Source organism: Vigna unguiculata, chromosome 2 (assembly GCF_037176805.1).
Source record: "Vigna unguiculata cultivar grain cowpea cultivar isolate G323 ecotype 2 chromosome 2, ASM3717680v1, whole genome shotgun sequence".
Taxonomy (NCBI): Eukaryota; Viridiplantae; Streptophyta; class Magnoliopsida; order Fabales; family Fabaceae; genus Vigna; species Vigna unguiculata.
The window spans coordinates 18,417,354-18,433,466 of NC_140793.1; the positions used below are offsets into that span (position 1 = coordinate 18,417,354).

Consider the following 16,113-nt stretch of genomic DNA (forward strand, 5'->3'; position numbering starts at 1 on the left):
AAAATGTGGAAAATGGGATGTGTCAGCACAAGTAGAATTGGAAAGGAAAATTGATCAAAGCATAAGACATAAAAAGTTGATGGATCGAAGCATAGAGAGAAGGAAGATCAAAATTGAGACTAAAGCTAGTTAGAAAGGGAGGTTACATGTATTTTTCTTTTACAAATAGTTAGATCAAATGTAAAAAAGATGTGAAAAATTATGGATACAATTTCAACCATACTAAGAACGCCACAAACATGAATACATGGCAAAATCAATGTTGATTGTAGCAATTTGGGTCACTACTCTCATTGATAATTTACTTTTCCGCAATTTACATTCTTGAAAACCCTTCCCCATCATCCTTTTCTTTATCTACCATTCTACACTTTGCTTTTATTTTAACTCTTCCATTAGCCCATCCTTAACAACAAAAAATACCAAAAAGATTATCTATGAAATGAAATGTATGATTTGTTGATAACAATTAATATAAGGCAAGAATCCAATGAATTAAGGATTTTTGTGGCTTTGACCCACAATATAAGTGAATTGATTGTGAAATTTGTCTTGACAATGAATGCATTCATCACTTAAACGCTTTTAAATTCAAAGGTTAAATACTAATTTAGTCCATATTTTCATTCCATTTTGTATATTCAGTCCTAATATATTATTTTTTTAATAAGGTCCCAAATTTCGTTAATTTTGTCAATTTAGTCATTTTTTCTAATATCGTTTAAATAATTAATGAATATTGAACAATGTATGTCATGTGTCAGTTCGTGATTTTTTTAATTATTTTTTTATTTTCTTAATTAAAAAAATGTCCGTGTCTCAAGCTAACATTGTGCCACGTGGTAATAGCAATGTATGTGTCAAGGTTAGTGACATGTATTAGTGTTAGTACTATGTGTCAGTGTATTATATTCAATTTGATCTCTATATTCGTTATTTTTATTTATTTCAGTCCTATTTTTTTAAAATGGAGTAATTTTGTCCTTTTTCAAATTGAGACCAAATTTAATTTTTATATAAATGTTATATTGGTTTTTAGGTTAAATTATTTAATTGATTTTTGACCTAAAAATCACATAAAGTATTAAATACTTTATGTGATTTTTAACCTCTTAAATTTTTAAACCAATAGTGTTAGTTCTTCCTTCAAAATTTTCATTCTAGTTTTGAATCAACTCTAGCCCTAAATTAGAAATATTTAATAAAAATTGAATTTTAATAAAAATATCATTATAACATTTATAAAAAAATTAAATTTAACTTCAATTTTTGGAAGCAACAAAATTACTTCATTTAAAAAAAATTGGGATTGAATTGCATAAAAATAACGAAGATAGAAAATAAATTGAATATAAAAGTGACATTGAGAGTGACATGTGTCAGTCACCCTGACACATGACATTATTGTCACGTGACAGAATACTAGCTTAACATATTACTTTTTTTTAAATTAAGAAAAATAAAATAAATTAAAAAATTAATAAAACAATGAACTAACACATGATATAAATTATTCGCTTTCTATTAATTGTTTAAACGAGTCCACCACAAGTAGATTTGATTCATCTAAAGATACTATGCAAAAATCGAATCCTAATCCTCCATAAACAAGTATAGAATGACTCTTTCAATGAAGATGTAAGTCACTGCTGCCAAGGCCTTCTCGATACAAATTCTCTCAAATATAGTAATTGCAACGCATTCATCCTATTTATATGGTTTTGTAATTGTAAAAAAATACACAATTAAATATATTTTTTATTTTTAAATTGTTTTAAAATTTGTGTTTTATCTATTAATTAAATTATATATCTACTTTATTCTTACATTCTATGAAAATAATATATTTTATTAACAAATAACATATGGAGTTCATATTATAGATCAATGTATAACTTCCTTTTGAAAAATCATATAATACATTTTTCTCAAAACATATAAAGGTTATATCATAGATTATTCAAAACATATGAATTTATATTAGATTATTGTCAACTTCATTTATAACAAGGAGAAACATTTTTTTACCGAGATGACATATTATATTACTTTTATAAAATTTAAAAATAAATTAATATATAATTTAGTTTAAAAATAAAATAATTTATGATAATAATTTGGAAACTAGAATTATATTTAATTCAATTATAAAATTAGATAAAGCTTGCAACAGATTTTGGTGACATTTTCACATTACGAACACACGTATAGATGATCATGCATGAAGAAACAATATGCTTCTTGATATCAAAGATGAACATGAATATTGAAATACTTTAGGCTGATTCTTCTATATGAAGAGTTAAAAGTGTTGTTTATTAATTTTTTATTGTTGAAACAGTTTTTTTAATCGATTTAACCACCATCGATCTGGTTTCCATGACATATGTAATCATAATATTGCTAAAACTATTTAAGTCTCAAATATATAAAATCTCCTTTTGTATGACCTATTATATGTAATTTAAATCAAACTGAAAAATAACATTGTAGGTATAAAGAGTAAGTTTTCATCCTTGTAGTTATGATCTAAAGATTAGATTCTTCCTATTTTTTCTTTAAAATTTAATTATTACATCTAATTATAAATATTAGTTAAAATAATATTACATGGCCAATTAATCACATCATTAATATAACTATTAAAATATTTCAACAAATTTCCATACAAAATTTAGGTGGTTTATAATGACAATATAAAACTGTTTACAACATCTCTTAATTGCTTTTTTACTTGTTAAAATGGTTCCAAATTTGGAAGCCACATTATAGAACAATATTCTCTTATATAGAATTAAAATAGTATGCATGTAATGTAAAACCTCTACAATTACCAGCACCAACACTTGAGCCTCAAAAATATTGTTTTTGTATCTTAAGAGGTTGAAGATTCACTGTTTAAAATGTAATAATCATGTTGAAATTTTAAAACTGTCTCTAAAATGAAATCATCTCCTTTGGCAAGTAACTGTACATTTTGTAGAGCACATTAAGTATTCATTTATGCTGCCAATAACCAAGAACAGTTTTTGCTTTTGCTTGAGGCAACAAAAGGAGCATGGAACTTGCATACTCAAACTTGTAATGTGAAGTTACCCTGTTACCCTATAGTCACAAAATGAAACTAAAGGATTTGACATTGTAGTGTAACATCAAAAGATTCCTCAAATAGAAGAGAGTTCTCCTATACGTGAATCAAGCTGATTGTGGGTTAAAACTTCCCTGGCACGTGAACTTCTATGTTGAAGTCGTTGGTGCAGTGTCTCAGACATGTGGTTGAAAAATTCAGTGTCCCATCTCTGAATCAATAAGGGATCTTCTGCATAGCATATGTATATGGATGTAACAGCACTTTCCACCACCACCATAGCTATTCCAACCTGAAAATACATGTATTTCATGAAACATGCACGCATCATACTACATACAAACAAATAACTGTAGGTCAAAACTTCAAAATTTTCAATTATATGTCAATTGATGATTTGATAATAGTGCACAGATCCTTCCACCAGTAATATATCTTAATAATCTAAAAATTCTTACAACCATGCCGTTATTATTAACCAATTTTTAATTGGTTCACAAAAAATCAACTTCCACACATGGAATTTTCACCCCAGATTTGAGATTTCAAGTGTAAAAATAGTGCAATTCAACACCTGTACTACTACAATAGACTCAACAAACTTAGTTAAGATAACATGTGATATGCTTATACCTGATACTACAATATACCCAACAAACCAAGCTAAGATAAACTTTGATAAGCTATTATGCCACTTTAGAAAGTGGATTTTAAATGTAACTCAACCTAACGAAATTGAATAGAGGTGATATTTGCACCGTATTTATGTTTGGCTATATCTTTAGTTGATGTGAGATCCTGAACCAAACGTTCCACTCATTCCAATGCAAAAATCAGATTTCACAACAGGTTTTCTCAAAACAAGAAATTTCTGCTGAGCTAATGCAGAGTTTCACAATGAATGCATACAGATACTCACTAGCACAATGTTTTAGCAAATACAAAAATCCACAACGAACAAACAAGCAAACATATAATCATAAATGATGATGAGCAAGGCATGCATTACACTAAGTTTTGTCATTTATATAGATTGCATTGAATTATAGCCCTTAAATAAATCTCTGTAGTTTAATCTTTGCAAAATGCTAGCAAAGATTACAACTTTGTTTACTAAAACAAATATTTGGTGCTTTTGATGACAGAAATTTCTATAACAGCCCAAAACTTTAAACAAACTTACCAATACCATCCCCATGAGCATAGATGTCAACCCAATCATAAAAGCCCTGTCAGTCCATTTCATCCAGGCCCAAACACCAGAGCAAGTTCCAGTTATCAGGCCCCCAAATATGGTCCCCATTAGCAACACAGCACCTGAACAATCATACGCCACAATAGCTTCAACTCCAGTTGACTGGAATAACTCCCATGCATCTCTAGCAGATCGATTAAAGCTTTTACCATAAACTGCAATCTGCACAGTACATAACCATAAACCATAAACCATAAAGATTTCAAGTTTAAGATATTTGGGGTCTCTGCAAAACTAGCTTAGTTAATAAAACTCATATACTTGATAAATATGTTTTAGATAATCTTCTCTATAAGCATTTATAGGAGGAAAATAAGAAAGTAAAATCATTTGAGTTCCTCAGAAAAGTTAAAATCATTTAACTTTAATAAAGCTCTTTTATTTAACTTCACAAGCTGAGATGCACAAGTAGATTTCAACTTATGAAAAACAAAACAAAATATTTATTTGACAATCTTATATTCTTCTCCGTAAGTCTTCATGTAAAAATTTACCCAAAAATAACCCATATCAAAAATATACCCATCAAACTTGTGGAATTAAGCTAGAATGAGTTTATTTTGATAAGTAATATCAAGAAGCTTACCATAATAAGCCAAAACTATAAACTATTTTTATAGGTCTCTTTTGGAAGGTCTTCTAATTCTAATGGCCTTAAGTAAAACTGTCATTGTATTTTCACTTTTAGCCTCAATATAGTAACATGTAGTTAAATTAGTTGAAAATCAGTAATATCTCTCTCTTAGAATTTCAGTTCTCACAGATGACACAAAATACATCATACACAGTGAATGATTGCTGATATAGACACAGAAGTCAACCTGAACATATGCATACTTGTTAAAGAATCGGACAAGAGTCTCCACAAGATGGAAGAGGAAATCAACACAGCAAAGCAAACACTCATTGTTGCCAATCTTTGACCGGATTCCTCTTATCTGGAAGTCATCAAAAATTTTGATGAATTAAAAGTACTAAATAAATAACCTCCTCCATAAACACAAAGGAAATGAATTTAAGATAATTCACAGAAAGTAAATGGTAGCTAATAGCTAATACCTCCCATCGCAGTGTCCTAATAGCTGCTGTGAATAATGATCCATAACAAATGCTGCCAAAAGATGTTGTTAAAGCATACTGTAAAGATTTCATTAAGGAGTTAGCAGGATTAGACTCAGCCTCTCTACCACCATGGATAGTAACACGAACCACAGTCCCAGACACTATGACATGCACAGTATTGCACAACACAGCTCCTGTCCAAAATAAGCTTACAGAGAGGACCTGCATTCATGAATTATCACAGTAATATCAGTTTATCAGATTATACAATCTGCTGCAACAAAATAACCAGTTCTAACAAGTGTGAACAAAACTTGCCACCTCACCACAAGAAGCCACCAGCGTCCACCATCACCTATGCTTGAAGCCACAACACCAGCAGCTCCAAATGACCATAAAGCCATCCATAAAAGTACAACAAGCATAAATGCATATGCCACTCTCATAACTTCAGGAAGATTCCATACCATCTTCACAGCCTTTTGCAGAACCAACATTGTAAATGGTAGTCTGGAGAAGAGAAAAGCATGAAGGTTTTAGAGAAAAGGCAGTAACAAAGATTGAGGAAAAACAGCAACAATTCAAACACAGAATACATTCATCAACACCATACCTGTCTATGACAGAAATCACATACAAGAACTGCAAGGTTGCCCCAATAGCAAAGGCAACACCCCAGAAAAACTGTTCAGCCCAGAAACACAAAACACTGATTACTGCAAGGTAAGTGGTGAGGATGTGCACAGACACCTTCATCATCTGGGTAGCGCGTGAGCCTAACAGCAACAACCAACTCCATCCAAGTGCGGTTCCAATGCCTCCTGCCACCGCATAAAGCGGCCAGTAATCCTCTGTCAAACCAGCTTCATTTTCCATAAACCGGTAGGTGTACTTATCAATGTCAAGCCTGTTCTTTTGCTTGAACCTGTTTAGGCCTAAAACCCCGAGAACCAAACCCAAACCAACCAAATGGATAACAAAGGTTCCTAGCCAGAACACGTCGTGCCACCGCCGCGGTTGCTCCATTTCTTGCCACCAAATCACTATCACTTCTTTGAAGCCCCACAATACATTTTCTCATAACAAAAACTATAATGCTTCATCTCTCACTACTCTTCACACAGAAAAGCAAAAAATAATAAAAATACAAAAAGGAAAGGTTATTATGGTATCTACATACAGATCACAATCAGAGACAGAGAGTAAACAGCTAAAAACTAACGTTTTCATTTTTTTTTTTCATCTGAGGTAAGCAAAATCAATAAAAATTATAAAAAAAAAATGTTTCCCCCCACGATCTCAAAGAGCCAGAAAGAAGATTTTTTTTTTTACCATGATTGAAAAGGAAAACTTTATGCCCTTATGTGATATTTTTTTCTTTAAAGACGGTAATCAGAAAAAGAAAGAAAGAAGTGATTTTGACTTCTGTTTTTTGTTTTCCAGTGAGGAGTAATTGAGGAAGAATAAGACCATGAAAAAAAATAAAAACTGAAAATGGTGATCGAAATCGAACAGATAAAGTGTACAGTGTGACCAAGGTACCTAATTGTTGGTGGTGGAACAATTGGAAGAGAATGAGGGAGAGTCCACCATAGTGAGAGAAGAAGAAACATAGTAACTTGATGTAGAGAGAGAAAGAGATGCATCAATTTGATCAATGGATCGTCATAAGGGACAAAGGCCAAAACTTTAAATGGGGGGCACTGAACAACAAATAGTATTTAAAAACAGTAATGAGAGAACAGAGTTGAACAGAGAATGTTGTGAAAATGGAGGGTAAATCCAAACTGAAACACTCTCAACGGCTAATAGAGGAAGTTGGGTTAGGAAATTTCAGAGAGTAAAATAAGAAGAGAGAGAAAGAAGGAAACTATTGTGGAAGGTGCCACGCGCCATGATTGTAGTATTGCCATGCGAATGAGGCAGAAGGTGTGTGAAGTTAATGGGTTGGCAGTGGCATGGTGAGAGTATGAGTACTCATTATTGCAAAGCAAATCTGAGACCTTTGTCGGTGTAATAATGAATATCAATATAAGAAAATGGAGGAATCTACCTAATTGCATAATGTTGGTCAAGCTGGTTTGAAAAATAAAAATTATTAATTAGGTTGTGTGGCTTTTAAAGCGAAGCAATATTGCACTAGCTTTAAATTTTATACCTTTTAAAAATTAAAAATTTTAATTTTTTTACCTGATGTGATATTTAGAGATGGCAAATAAACCCGTTCCCGTGGGTATTGTCCGAATCCGTCTCCGTTTTGACGGGAATCCCCGCATTGACTGAGTATGGGTATGGGTATGGGGAACCCGATTTTTTCAATTGGGTATGGGTATGGGGATGGAGATGAATATATCCCCGCCATAATACTCGTCCCCGCCATATTTCCATCATCGTTTAAATTATTAAAATATTCATAATTAATTAAGTAACCCTATATATTCTTTTTATTTTTTATTTCTTCTAAATATTTGGTTTGTCATGAAACTCATTCACATCTCTAATATATTTTTTATCTTATCATAATCTTTATGTAATTATGTTAAAATGATGTATGTCAATTAAAAAAAAAATTATGTCTAACATTTGAATATTTCTATTATTTTTTAATATTTTTATTTATTGTATATTTTCCTTTCACATGAGAATGTTTAATACTCTTAATTTAAGTGTTTAATAGCATAAACATTTCATTTACTTGGTAATATAAAAAAAATCTTTACTTATTATTATTGATTTTTATTTCATTTCAAGAACTCTTTTATTTCGCTAAAAAAATTTTTGTTATTTCTCAACCATTGAGTATATATGTTGATATTTGAAAAGTTTTCTTACATCTTTAAGATATTTTTCATCTTATCATACCCATAATTATATATTTGTTTTCTTTTGTGTGATTCCTTCCAATAGTCTCCAAATTGTTTATAAGACACACATTTGTTAATTTTTTAATATTTTTTTGTTTATTTTCATCATGTAGAATACTATTTCGATAAATTTTATCTAATTATTTTTTATTTTCTAACTCATTACAATCATACTTTAAGTTTTTCACTATAATTGTATAAATAATTTTTATTTACTATAATATAAAAATTTAATGTAATTGCCATGAATATTTTTTTACCATCATCCAACATATATTGTGGTTCAAAAGATACAAGATTTATGTTAAAATTTTATTATTATGTTTATTATTTGTTCTTTACGTCATTTTGATCAAGTGATGTATTATAACTTTTATTAGTGTATAAAATATAGATTCATTGTAATTTAAAAAATTGAAGTAAACAAACATTTAAAATACATTTTATTTTAAATATTTTTTTCCTTTTATATTTTTTAAAAAATATTTTTTCCTTTTATAGTTTTTAAAAAAAATATTTTTAAAGTTTATCAACTAGGTTTCATTAATGTTTGCAAATTTAATAAATGTTTTGGTTCTCATTAAATTTTATTTGGTATTCTAATCTAAAATGTAAACCATTATAATTTATTTCAAAGTATTTGATATCAAAGAAACAACCATACTCCTAATATTGAATATTTGATAATATTATGTTTCCTTTACCGTAATTTTTATTATTTTATAAAAATTAGTTAAAATTAATATTAGAGTAGTAAGTAAATGGGTACGGGTATGGATACGAGATTATACCCGTTATCCGGTGGGGATGGGGATGAGACAAAAGTTTGATACCCGTTGGGTTTGGGTATGGGGATGGGGATGAATTTGTTTTACGGGGATGGGTACGGGATAGTGAAACCTGTCCCCGCCCCACCCCGTTGCCATCCCTAGTCATATTTAACGATAATAATCTCCGATTATATATAATAATTTATGAAAATACTCGATTAATATAAAATATATATCTATAACTATATATAAAGAGGATTCTTTTTCTTGTGTCCACTTTTCATTTTCCAATTTTACCATTAATTATTATTTTAAAAATTAATTATTTTATAATTAGTTTATCTTTAACTATTTTTTTAAATCCTTTTTATTTTGACCGTTATTCTAAAAAAATTTTTAAGAGTTATTTTATTTAACAACTATTTTAAAATTTATTATATATGTTTTAAAAATAAATATTATTGATCTTATAAAAATTAAAAATGCAGATACACAAGTGCAACAGCGTCTGTGTGTTCGCTAGTCTTAATAACACATCTAATTTATAATTATATATAATAATTTACGAGAATAATCAATTAATATATATATATATATATATATATATATATATATATATATATATATTAATAACACATCTAAAAGTGGAGTACTTTTATAAATTAATAGATAAAAAATTTAATATGTAATTGTAACATCTATTTTAATAAGTTAAAATTAATAAAATAGAATACTTCATCATAATATTCAACACAAATTATAATGTATAAAGTATATTAATACAACATTACAAAAATAGGAGTATAAACATATACCATTTATACACTCAAACATTACTAACAAGTCCTATACAAAATTAACCACTCACTTAAAACTCCCTAGTACCTTCTACTATTTTAACTGATAGTTCTTCATCTCCAGAGGTGTCTTTAAACCTACAACTTCATCTGCTCCCACCAAATAGGTGATCATCTCAAAAGGAAGAGAAAAAGCATAATAATCAACAAGTGCAAAGATAAGCTAGCTAAAGAGAGACACATGTATTTACCCTAGTTACTCTTTTCATTTCCCATATTTCTCTCACGATCTGACTCTTTGCTTGCCACCATCCTTTTTCTTCCTCTGCACGATTTCACTCTCATAGGTATTTTTCATTATATTTGTATAATCCTTTGTTTTCACTCCCCACTATTTTGTTGATTATTTATCTTCATTGTTGCTGGTTGATTATTTATCTTCACTCGGTCATGAACCAAACTCTCAATCTCGTTCATGAATCGAGCTCTCAATCCTGCAAACACATTATAAAACTCCAAAGTAATTAATCACTCGTTCATGAACTGAGCTTTCAATCCTGCAAACACATTATAAAACTCCAAAGCAATTAATCACTCGGTCATGAACCGAGCTCTCAATCCTGCAAACACATTATAAAACTCCAAAATAATTAATCACTCGGTCATGAATCGAGCTCTTAGTGTTGCATATTATAATTTTCCAACACCTACAATTAACACATCATCGTTAAAACACCGAGGTCTCAGTGTTGCATATTATAATTTTCCAACACCTGCAATTAACACATCCTCAGAAAATTCCGAGTTCTCAATTTTGCATATTCTCACTTACTCGGGCACTCTCTAGTATATAATTGATCTTCTCATTTACTTGCATAAATCATCAAATGTTATGTTTTGAATCGGGCATCAGCGCCCGAAATTAATTATCATCAAGAGTCGCATCTCGAAATTGCCTTCGAGCATCAGGGCCTGAAATTATTTTTCATCAAGCGTCGCGTCTCGGAATTGCCTTCGAGCATCGGGGCCCGAAATTATTTTTCATCGAGTGTTGCGTGTCGGAATTGCCTTCGAGCATCGGGGCTCGAAATTATTTTTCATCGAGCATCGCGTCTTGGAATTGCCTTCGAGCATCGGGGCCCGTAATTATTTTTCATCGAGCGTCGCAGCTCAAAATTGCCTCCGAGCATTAGGACCCGAAATTATTTTTCATCAAGCGTCACGTCTCGGACATGCCTTCGAGCATCGGGGCCCAAAATTATTTTTCAACGAGCTTCGTGGCCCGAAATTATTTTTCATCGAGTGTCGCGTCTCAGAATTGCCTTCGAGCATCAGGGCCCAAAATTATTTTTCATCGAGCTTCGTGGCTCGGCATCGAGCTTCGTGGCCCGACATCGAGCTTCGTGGCCCAACATCGAGCTTCATGGCCAGACATCGAGCATTCCCATGAGGATTCTAGGCTAAAAGAGGAAGGAGACCAAGTGACCTTCTAAGACATAAACCACAAAGACAAAAGGAGACAAGGTACATGTCTACTTTTGCTTTTGCTTTATGCTTTTTGCTTTCCTCTCTCTTCCACTTCATCCTAGTGCTCCAATTACCAAGTGCCACCTAGCCATGCTCTACTTTCTCTTAATTACTTACAAAACAAGACAAACAAGGATTAACATGTTGGTTTAAGTTAATCTAATCTTGGTCAAAGGTCAACTTTGGATCAAAGTCAACAAGTCAACCAAAATAAATCAATTAGAAACCAACTTAGGGAATTCAAACTAAAGTAATGCAAAACAAAGATAAAGGTGATGGAATAGAAGACTCTCCTCTAGACATGCTTCTAGTGATCCTTCTTGAGGGAGCTTCTAAGGAGGTGGTCATGCCTTCATCATCCTCCCCTTCTTGGAGAGAATTCGACCACGAATTCTTAAACCCTACATCAAAGGAGAAAGGTCACAAACATTAAATGAGTTACTTATGTTGTAGCTTGGGGGTAAGTCTAACTCATAAGCATTGTTGTTAATTCTCCTAATGACTTGAAAGGGGCCATCCCCTCTAGGGAGGAGCTTAGACTTCCTTTGAGTAGGGAATCTCTCCTTTCTCAAGTGAAGCCAAACCCAATCTCCCTCTTGGAAGATGACTTCCTTTCTTCCCTTATTACCACCCTCTTGTTGTTTCTTAACTCTCCTCTCAATGGTTTCCTTGACTTGTGAATGCAAGTCTTGTATGTATTTAGCTTTGGTCTCACCATCTTGGCAAGTCCATGCCTCATGAGTGGGTAGGGGAAGGAGGTCTAAGGGAGTTAGGGGATTGAACCCATACACAACCTCAAAAGGGGAATGAGAATTAGTGGAATGCACAACCCTATTGTAGGCAAACTCTATGTGGGGAAGAAGTTCCTCTCACTCTCTAATGTTTTGCACTATCATACATCTTAGCATTTGCCCTAGGGTTCTATTAACCACCTTAGTTTGGCCATCACTTTGGGGATGACAAGTGGTGGAGAAAAGAAGCTTGGTGCCAAGTTTACCCCACAAGGTTCTCCAAAAATGGCTTAGGAACTTGGAGTCCCTATCACTTACAATGGACCTAGGTAGGCCATGTAGTCTTACCACTTCCTTGAAGAAAAGATTTGCAATATAAGTTGCATCATCAATCTTATGGCAAGGAATGAAATGGGCCATCTTAAAGAACCTATCAACCACTACAAAAATGGAATCCCTACCTTTTTTTGGTCCTTGGGAGACCTAAGACAAAATCCATAGAAATGTCAACTCAAGGCTTGGAAGGGATAGGCAAGGGGGTGTAAAGACCATGGGGTTGGACTCTAGACTTGGCTTTCATGCATGCTATGCAACCTTTGCAATGCCTATCTACATGATTCCTCATGTGAGGCCAATAGAAGTGTTCTTTCAATACTTCCAAAGTCTTGTTTGGCCCAAAATGCCCCATTAATCCTCCTTCATATGCCTCTCTAATGAGTGAGGCTCTTAAGGAACCTTGGGGAATGCAAAGTCTCTTACCTTTGAAAAGATATTGATTGAGAAGGTAAAAGTCTTTGTAAGCCCCTTGGTGGCACTCACTAAGAATGGGGGAGAAATCAACATCCTTTGGATACAATTCCTTAATATGATCAAAACTAAGAAATTTAGTTTCAAGAATGGAAAGGAGGGAATGCCTTCTTGAAAGTGCATCCGCCACAATGTTAGCCTTTCCTTGCTTATGTTTGATCACATATGGGAATTGTTCTAAGAACTCTACCCACCTAGCATGTCTCTTGTTTAACTTGCCTTGGCTTTTCAAAAACTTGAGTGACTCATGGTCACTATGTATCACAAACTCCTTTGAAAGAAGATAGTGTTGTCAAGTTTGCAAAGTTCTCACAAGAGCATAAAGCTCTTTGTCATAGGTGGAGTATTTGATGTGACTCCCCTTGAGTTTCTCACTAAAATAAGCTATGGGGTGCCCTTCTTGGAGAAGCACGGCCCCAATGCCTACATTGGATGCATCACACTCAATTTCAAAAGTTTTGGAGAAGTTAGGGAGGGCTAAGAGTGGTGCATTGATCAATTTTTGTTTTAAAGTTTCAAAAGCCTTTTCTTGATCTTTGCCCCACTTATAGGCCACACCTTTCTTGACCAATTCATTGAGAGGGGCAGCTATGGTGCTAAAGTTTGGCACAAACCTCCTATAGAAACTAGCTAACCCATGGAAAGACCTAAGCTCACTTACATTCTTTGGGGGAGGCCAATCCTTGATGGTCATCACTTTTTCTTGGTCCACATGGACCCCATGTTGATTTATTTTGAAACCTAGGAAGATCACATGATCCATCCCAAACATACATTTCTCCATGTTAGCATACAAGGATGCCTTCCTTAAGGTTTCTAACACACTCCTTAAATGATGCAAGTGGTCATCTTGAGACATACTATAAATGAAAATGTCATCAAAGTATACCACAACAAACTTCCCTAAGAACTCTCTAAGAACATGGTGCATGAGTCTCATGAATGTACTAGGTGCATTGGTCAAGCCAAAAGGCATGACTAACCACTCATATAATCCAAACTTAGTCTTGAAAGAGGTTTTCCATTCATCACCTTCTTTGATTCTAATTTGATTGTACCCACTCTTCAAGTCTATTTTGGAAAATATGGTTGCACCATGTAACTCATCAATCAAATCATCTAACCTAGGAATGGGATGCCTATACTTGATGGTTATGTTGTTGATAGCCCTACAATCTATGCACATTCTCCATGTTCCATCCTTTTTGGGGACTAGGATCACAGGCATTGCACAAGGACTCATGCTATGTTGCACCCACCCCTTTTCTAACAACTCATTCACTTGTTTTTGAATTTCTTTAGCCTCCTCGGGACTAGTCCTATAGGCTGGCCTATTAGGCAAATATGAGCCTTGTATGAAATCAATTTGGTGTTCTATACCTCTTAGGGGTGGGAGACCCTTTGGAGTTTCTTGAAAAACATCTTTGAACTCATCTAAGACTAATGACAAGTCTAAGGGACATCTAGAGTGAGGGTTTTGGAAGGAGGGGGAAGATTCACTAGGATAAGCTAGGAAGATGGGTTTTTGGGCAAGCATTACCTTCTTCACCCCCTTGAGAGTGATCATGCTCTTCTTGGACTCATGCCCTTGCGCCTTCTTTTGCGCCTTCTCTTCTTTTCTTTTCTTAATCATTTGCAATTGGTCCTCATTGACTTCTCTTGGTGAAAGAGGTAGTAATGTGATATTTTTGCCTTGGAAGCTAAAGGTAAACTTGTTAGCATGGCCATCATGAAAAGCTTTTCTATCAAATTGCCATGGCCTTCCTAATAAAATGTGAGTTGCTTCCATGGGCACTAAGTCACATAATACCTCATCCTTGTAGTTTCCAATGGAGAAGTTAATAAGGACTTGTTTATCCACTTTAATTTCACCTTCCTCACTAAGCCAAGAAAGCTTATAGGGCTTGGCATGAGGGATGGTTTTCAAGCCAAGCTTGTCCACAACCCTTGTGCTAGCCACATTAACACAACTTCCACTATCAATTATGAGGGAGCAAGTTTTGTTGTTGATTTGGCACCTTAAGTGAAAAATATTTTCTCTTTGGTTTTCAAATTCTTTAGGCACTTGGCCTAGCATGCGCCTAACCACCAACAAACCTCTTTCATTAGGTTTGATTTCATCCTCACTTGAAGATTGGGAAGAAGTGTGGGAGGAAGAACTTTTAAGGGAGGTAGGGATGGCAACGGGGTGGGGCGGGGACGGGTTTCACTATCCCGTACCCATCCCCGTAAAAAAAATTCATCCCCATCCCCATACCGAAACCCAACGGGTATCAAACTTTTGTCCCATCCCCATCCCCATCGGATAACGGGTATAATCTTGTACCCATACCCGTACCCATTTACTTACTACTTTAATATTAATTTTAACTAATTTTTATAAAATAATAAAAATTACGGTAAAGGAAACATAATATTATCAAATATTCAATATTAGGAGTATGGTTGTTTCTTTGATATCAAATACTTTGAAATAAATTATAATGGTTTACATTTTAGATTAGAATACCAAATAAAATTTAATGAGAACCAAAACATTTATTAAATTTGTAAACATTAATGAAACCTAGTTGATAAACTTTAAAAATATTTTTTAAAAAAACTATAAAAGGAAAAAATATTTTTTAAAAAATATAAAAGGAAAAAAATATTTAAAATAAAATATATTTTAAATGTTTATTTACTTCAATTTTTTAAATTATAATGAATCTATATTTTATACACTAATAAAAGTTATAATACATCACTTGATCAAAATGACGTAAAGAACAAATAATAAACATAATAATAAAATTTTAACATAAATCTTGTATCTTTTGAACCACAATATATGTTGGATGATGGTCAAAAAATATTCATGGCAATTACATTAAATTTTTATATTATAGTAAATAAAAATTATTTATACAATTATATTGAAAAAATTAAAGTATGATTGTAAAGAGTTAAAAAATAAAAAATAATTAGATAAAATTTATCAAAATAGTATTCTACATGATAAAAATAAACAAAAAATAAAAATATTAAGAAATTATCAAATGTGTGTCTTATAAACAATTTGGAGACTATTGGAAGGAATCACACAAAAAGAAACAAATATATAATTAAGGGTATAAGATGAAAAATATATTAGAGATCTAAGAAAACTTTCAAATATAAACATATATACTCAATGGTTGATAAAGAAACGACGCAAAGAACAAATAATAAAC

The 16,113-nt window shown here is 32.5% G+C and overlaps 1 protein-coding gene across 2 annotated transcripts; it reads right to left on the minus strand.

Annotated features, from left to right (window-relative positions):
• Nucleotides 1–2,890: 2,890 nt before the first annotated feature.
• On the minus strand, nucleotides 2,891–7,379 carry LOC114174199 (uncharacterized). 2 transcript variants are annotated; one of them, XM_028058990.2, is made up of 7 exons: nucleotides 6,948–7,379; nucleotides 6,019–6,514; nucleotides 5,732–5,915; nucleotides 5,403–5,627; nucleotides 5,165–5,281; nucleotides 4,272–4,505; nucleotides 2,891–3,380 (listed from the first exon to the last, which is right to left on the minus strand). In XM_028058990.2, the coding sequence occupies exons 2-7, from the start codon at nucleotides 6,429–6,431 to the stop codon at nucleotides 3,165–3,167; spliced, it is 1,389 nt and encodes a 462-aa protein (XP_027914791.1). In that variant the 5' UTR covers nucleotides 6,432–6,514; nucleotides 6,948–7,379; the 3' UTR covers nucleotides 2,891–3,164. The 2 variants fall into 2 exon arrangements, with proteins under 2 accessions (XP_027914791.1, XP_027914789.1); XM_028058988.2 differs by having other exon boundaries at nucleotides 6,019–6,519.
• Between the last annotated feature and the right edge of the window lie 8,734 nt (nucleotides 7,380–16,113).

What these genes read in the sequence shown, in the direction of transcription:
- LOC114174199 (XM_028058990.2), bottom strand. Translation starts at nt 6,431, where the DNA reads ATGGAGCAACCGCGGCGGTGGCACGACGTGTTCTGGCTAGGAACCTTT. An exon ending in TTAGGACACTGCGATGGGAG is followed by an intron (nt 5,282 to 5,402) that starts GTATTAGCTATT and finishes GATGACTTCCAG; the next exon opens with ATAAGAGGAATCCGGTCAAA. An exon ending in TGCTCATGGGGATGGTATTG is followed by an intron (nt 3,381 to 4,271) that starts GTAAGTTTGTTT and finishes ATGTATTTTCAG; the next exon opens with GTTGGAATAGCTATGGTGGT.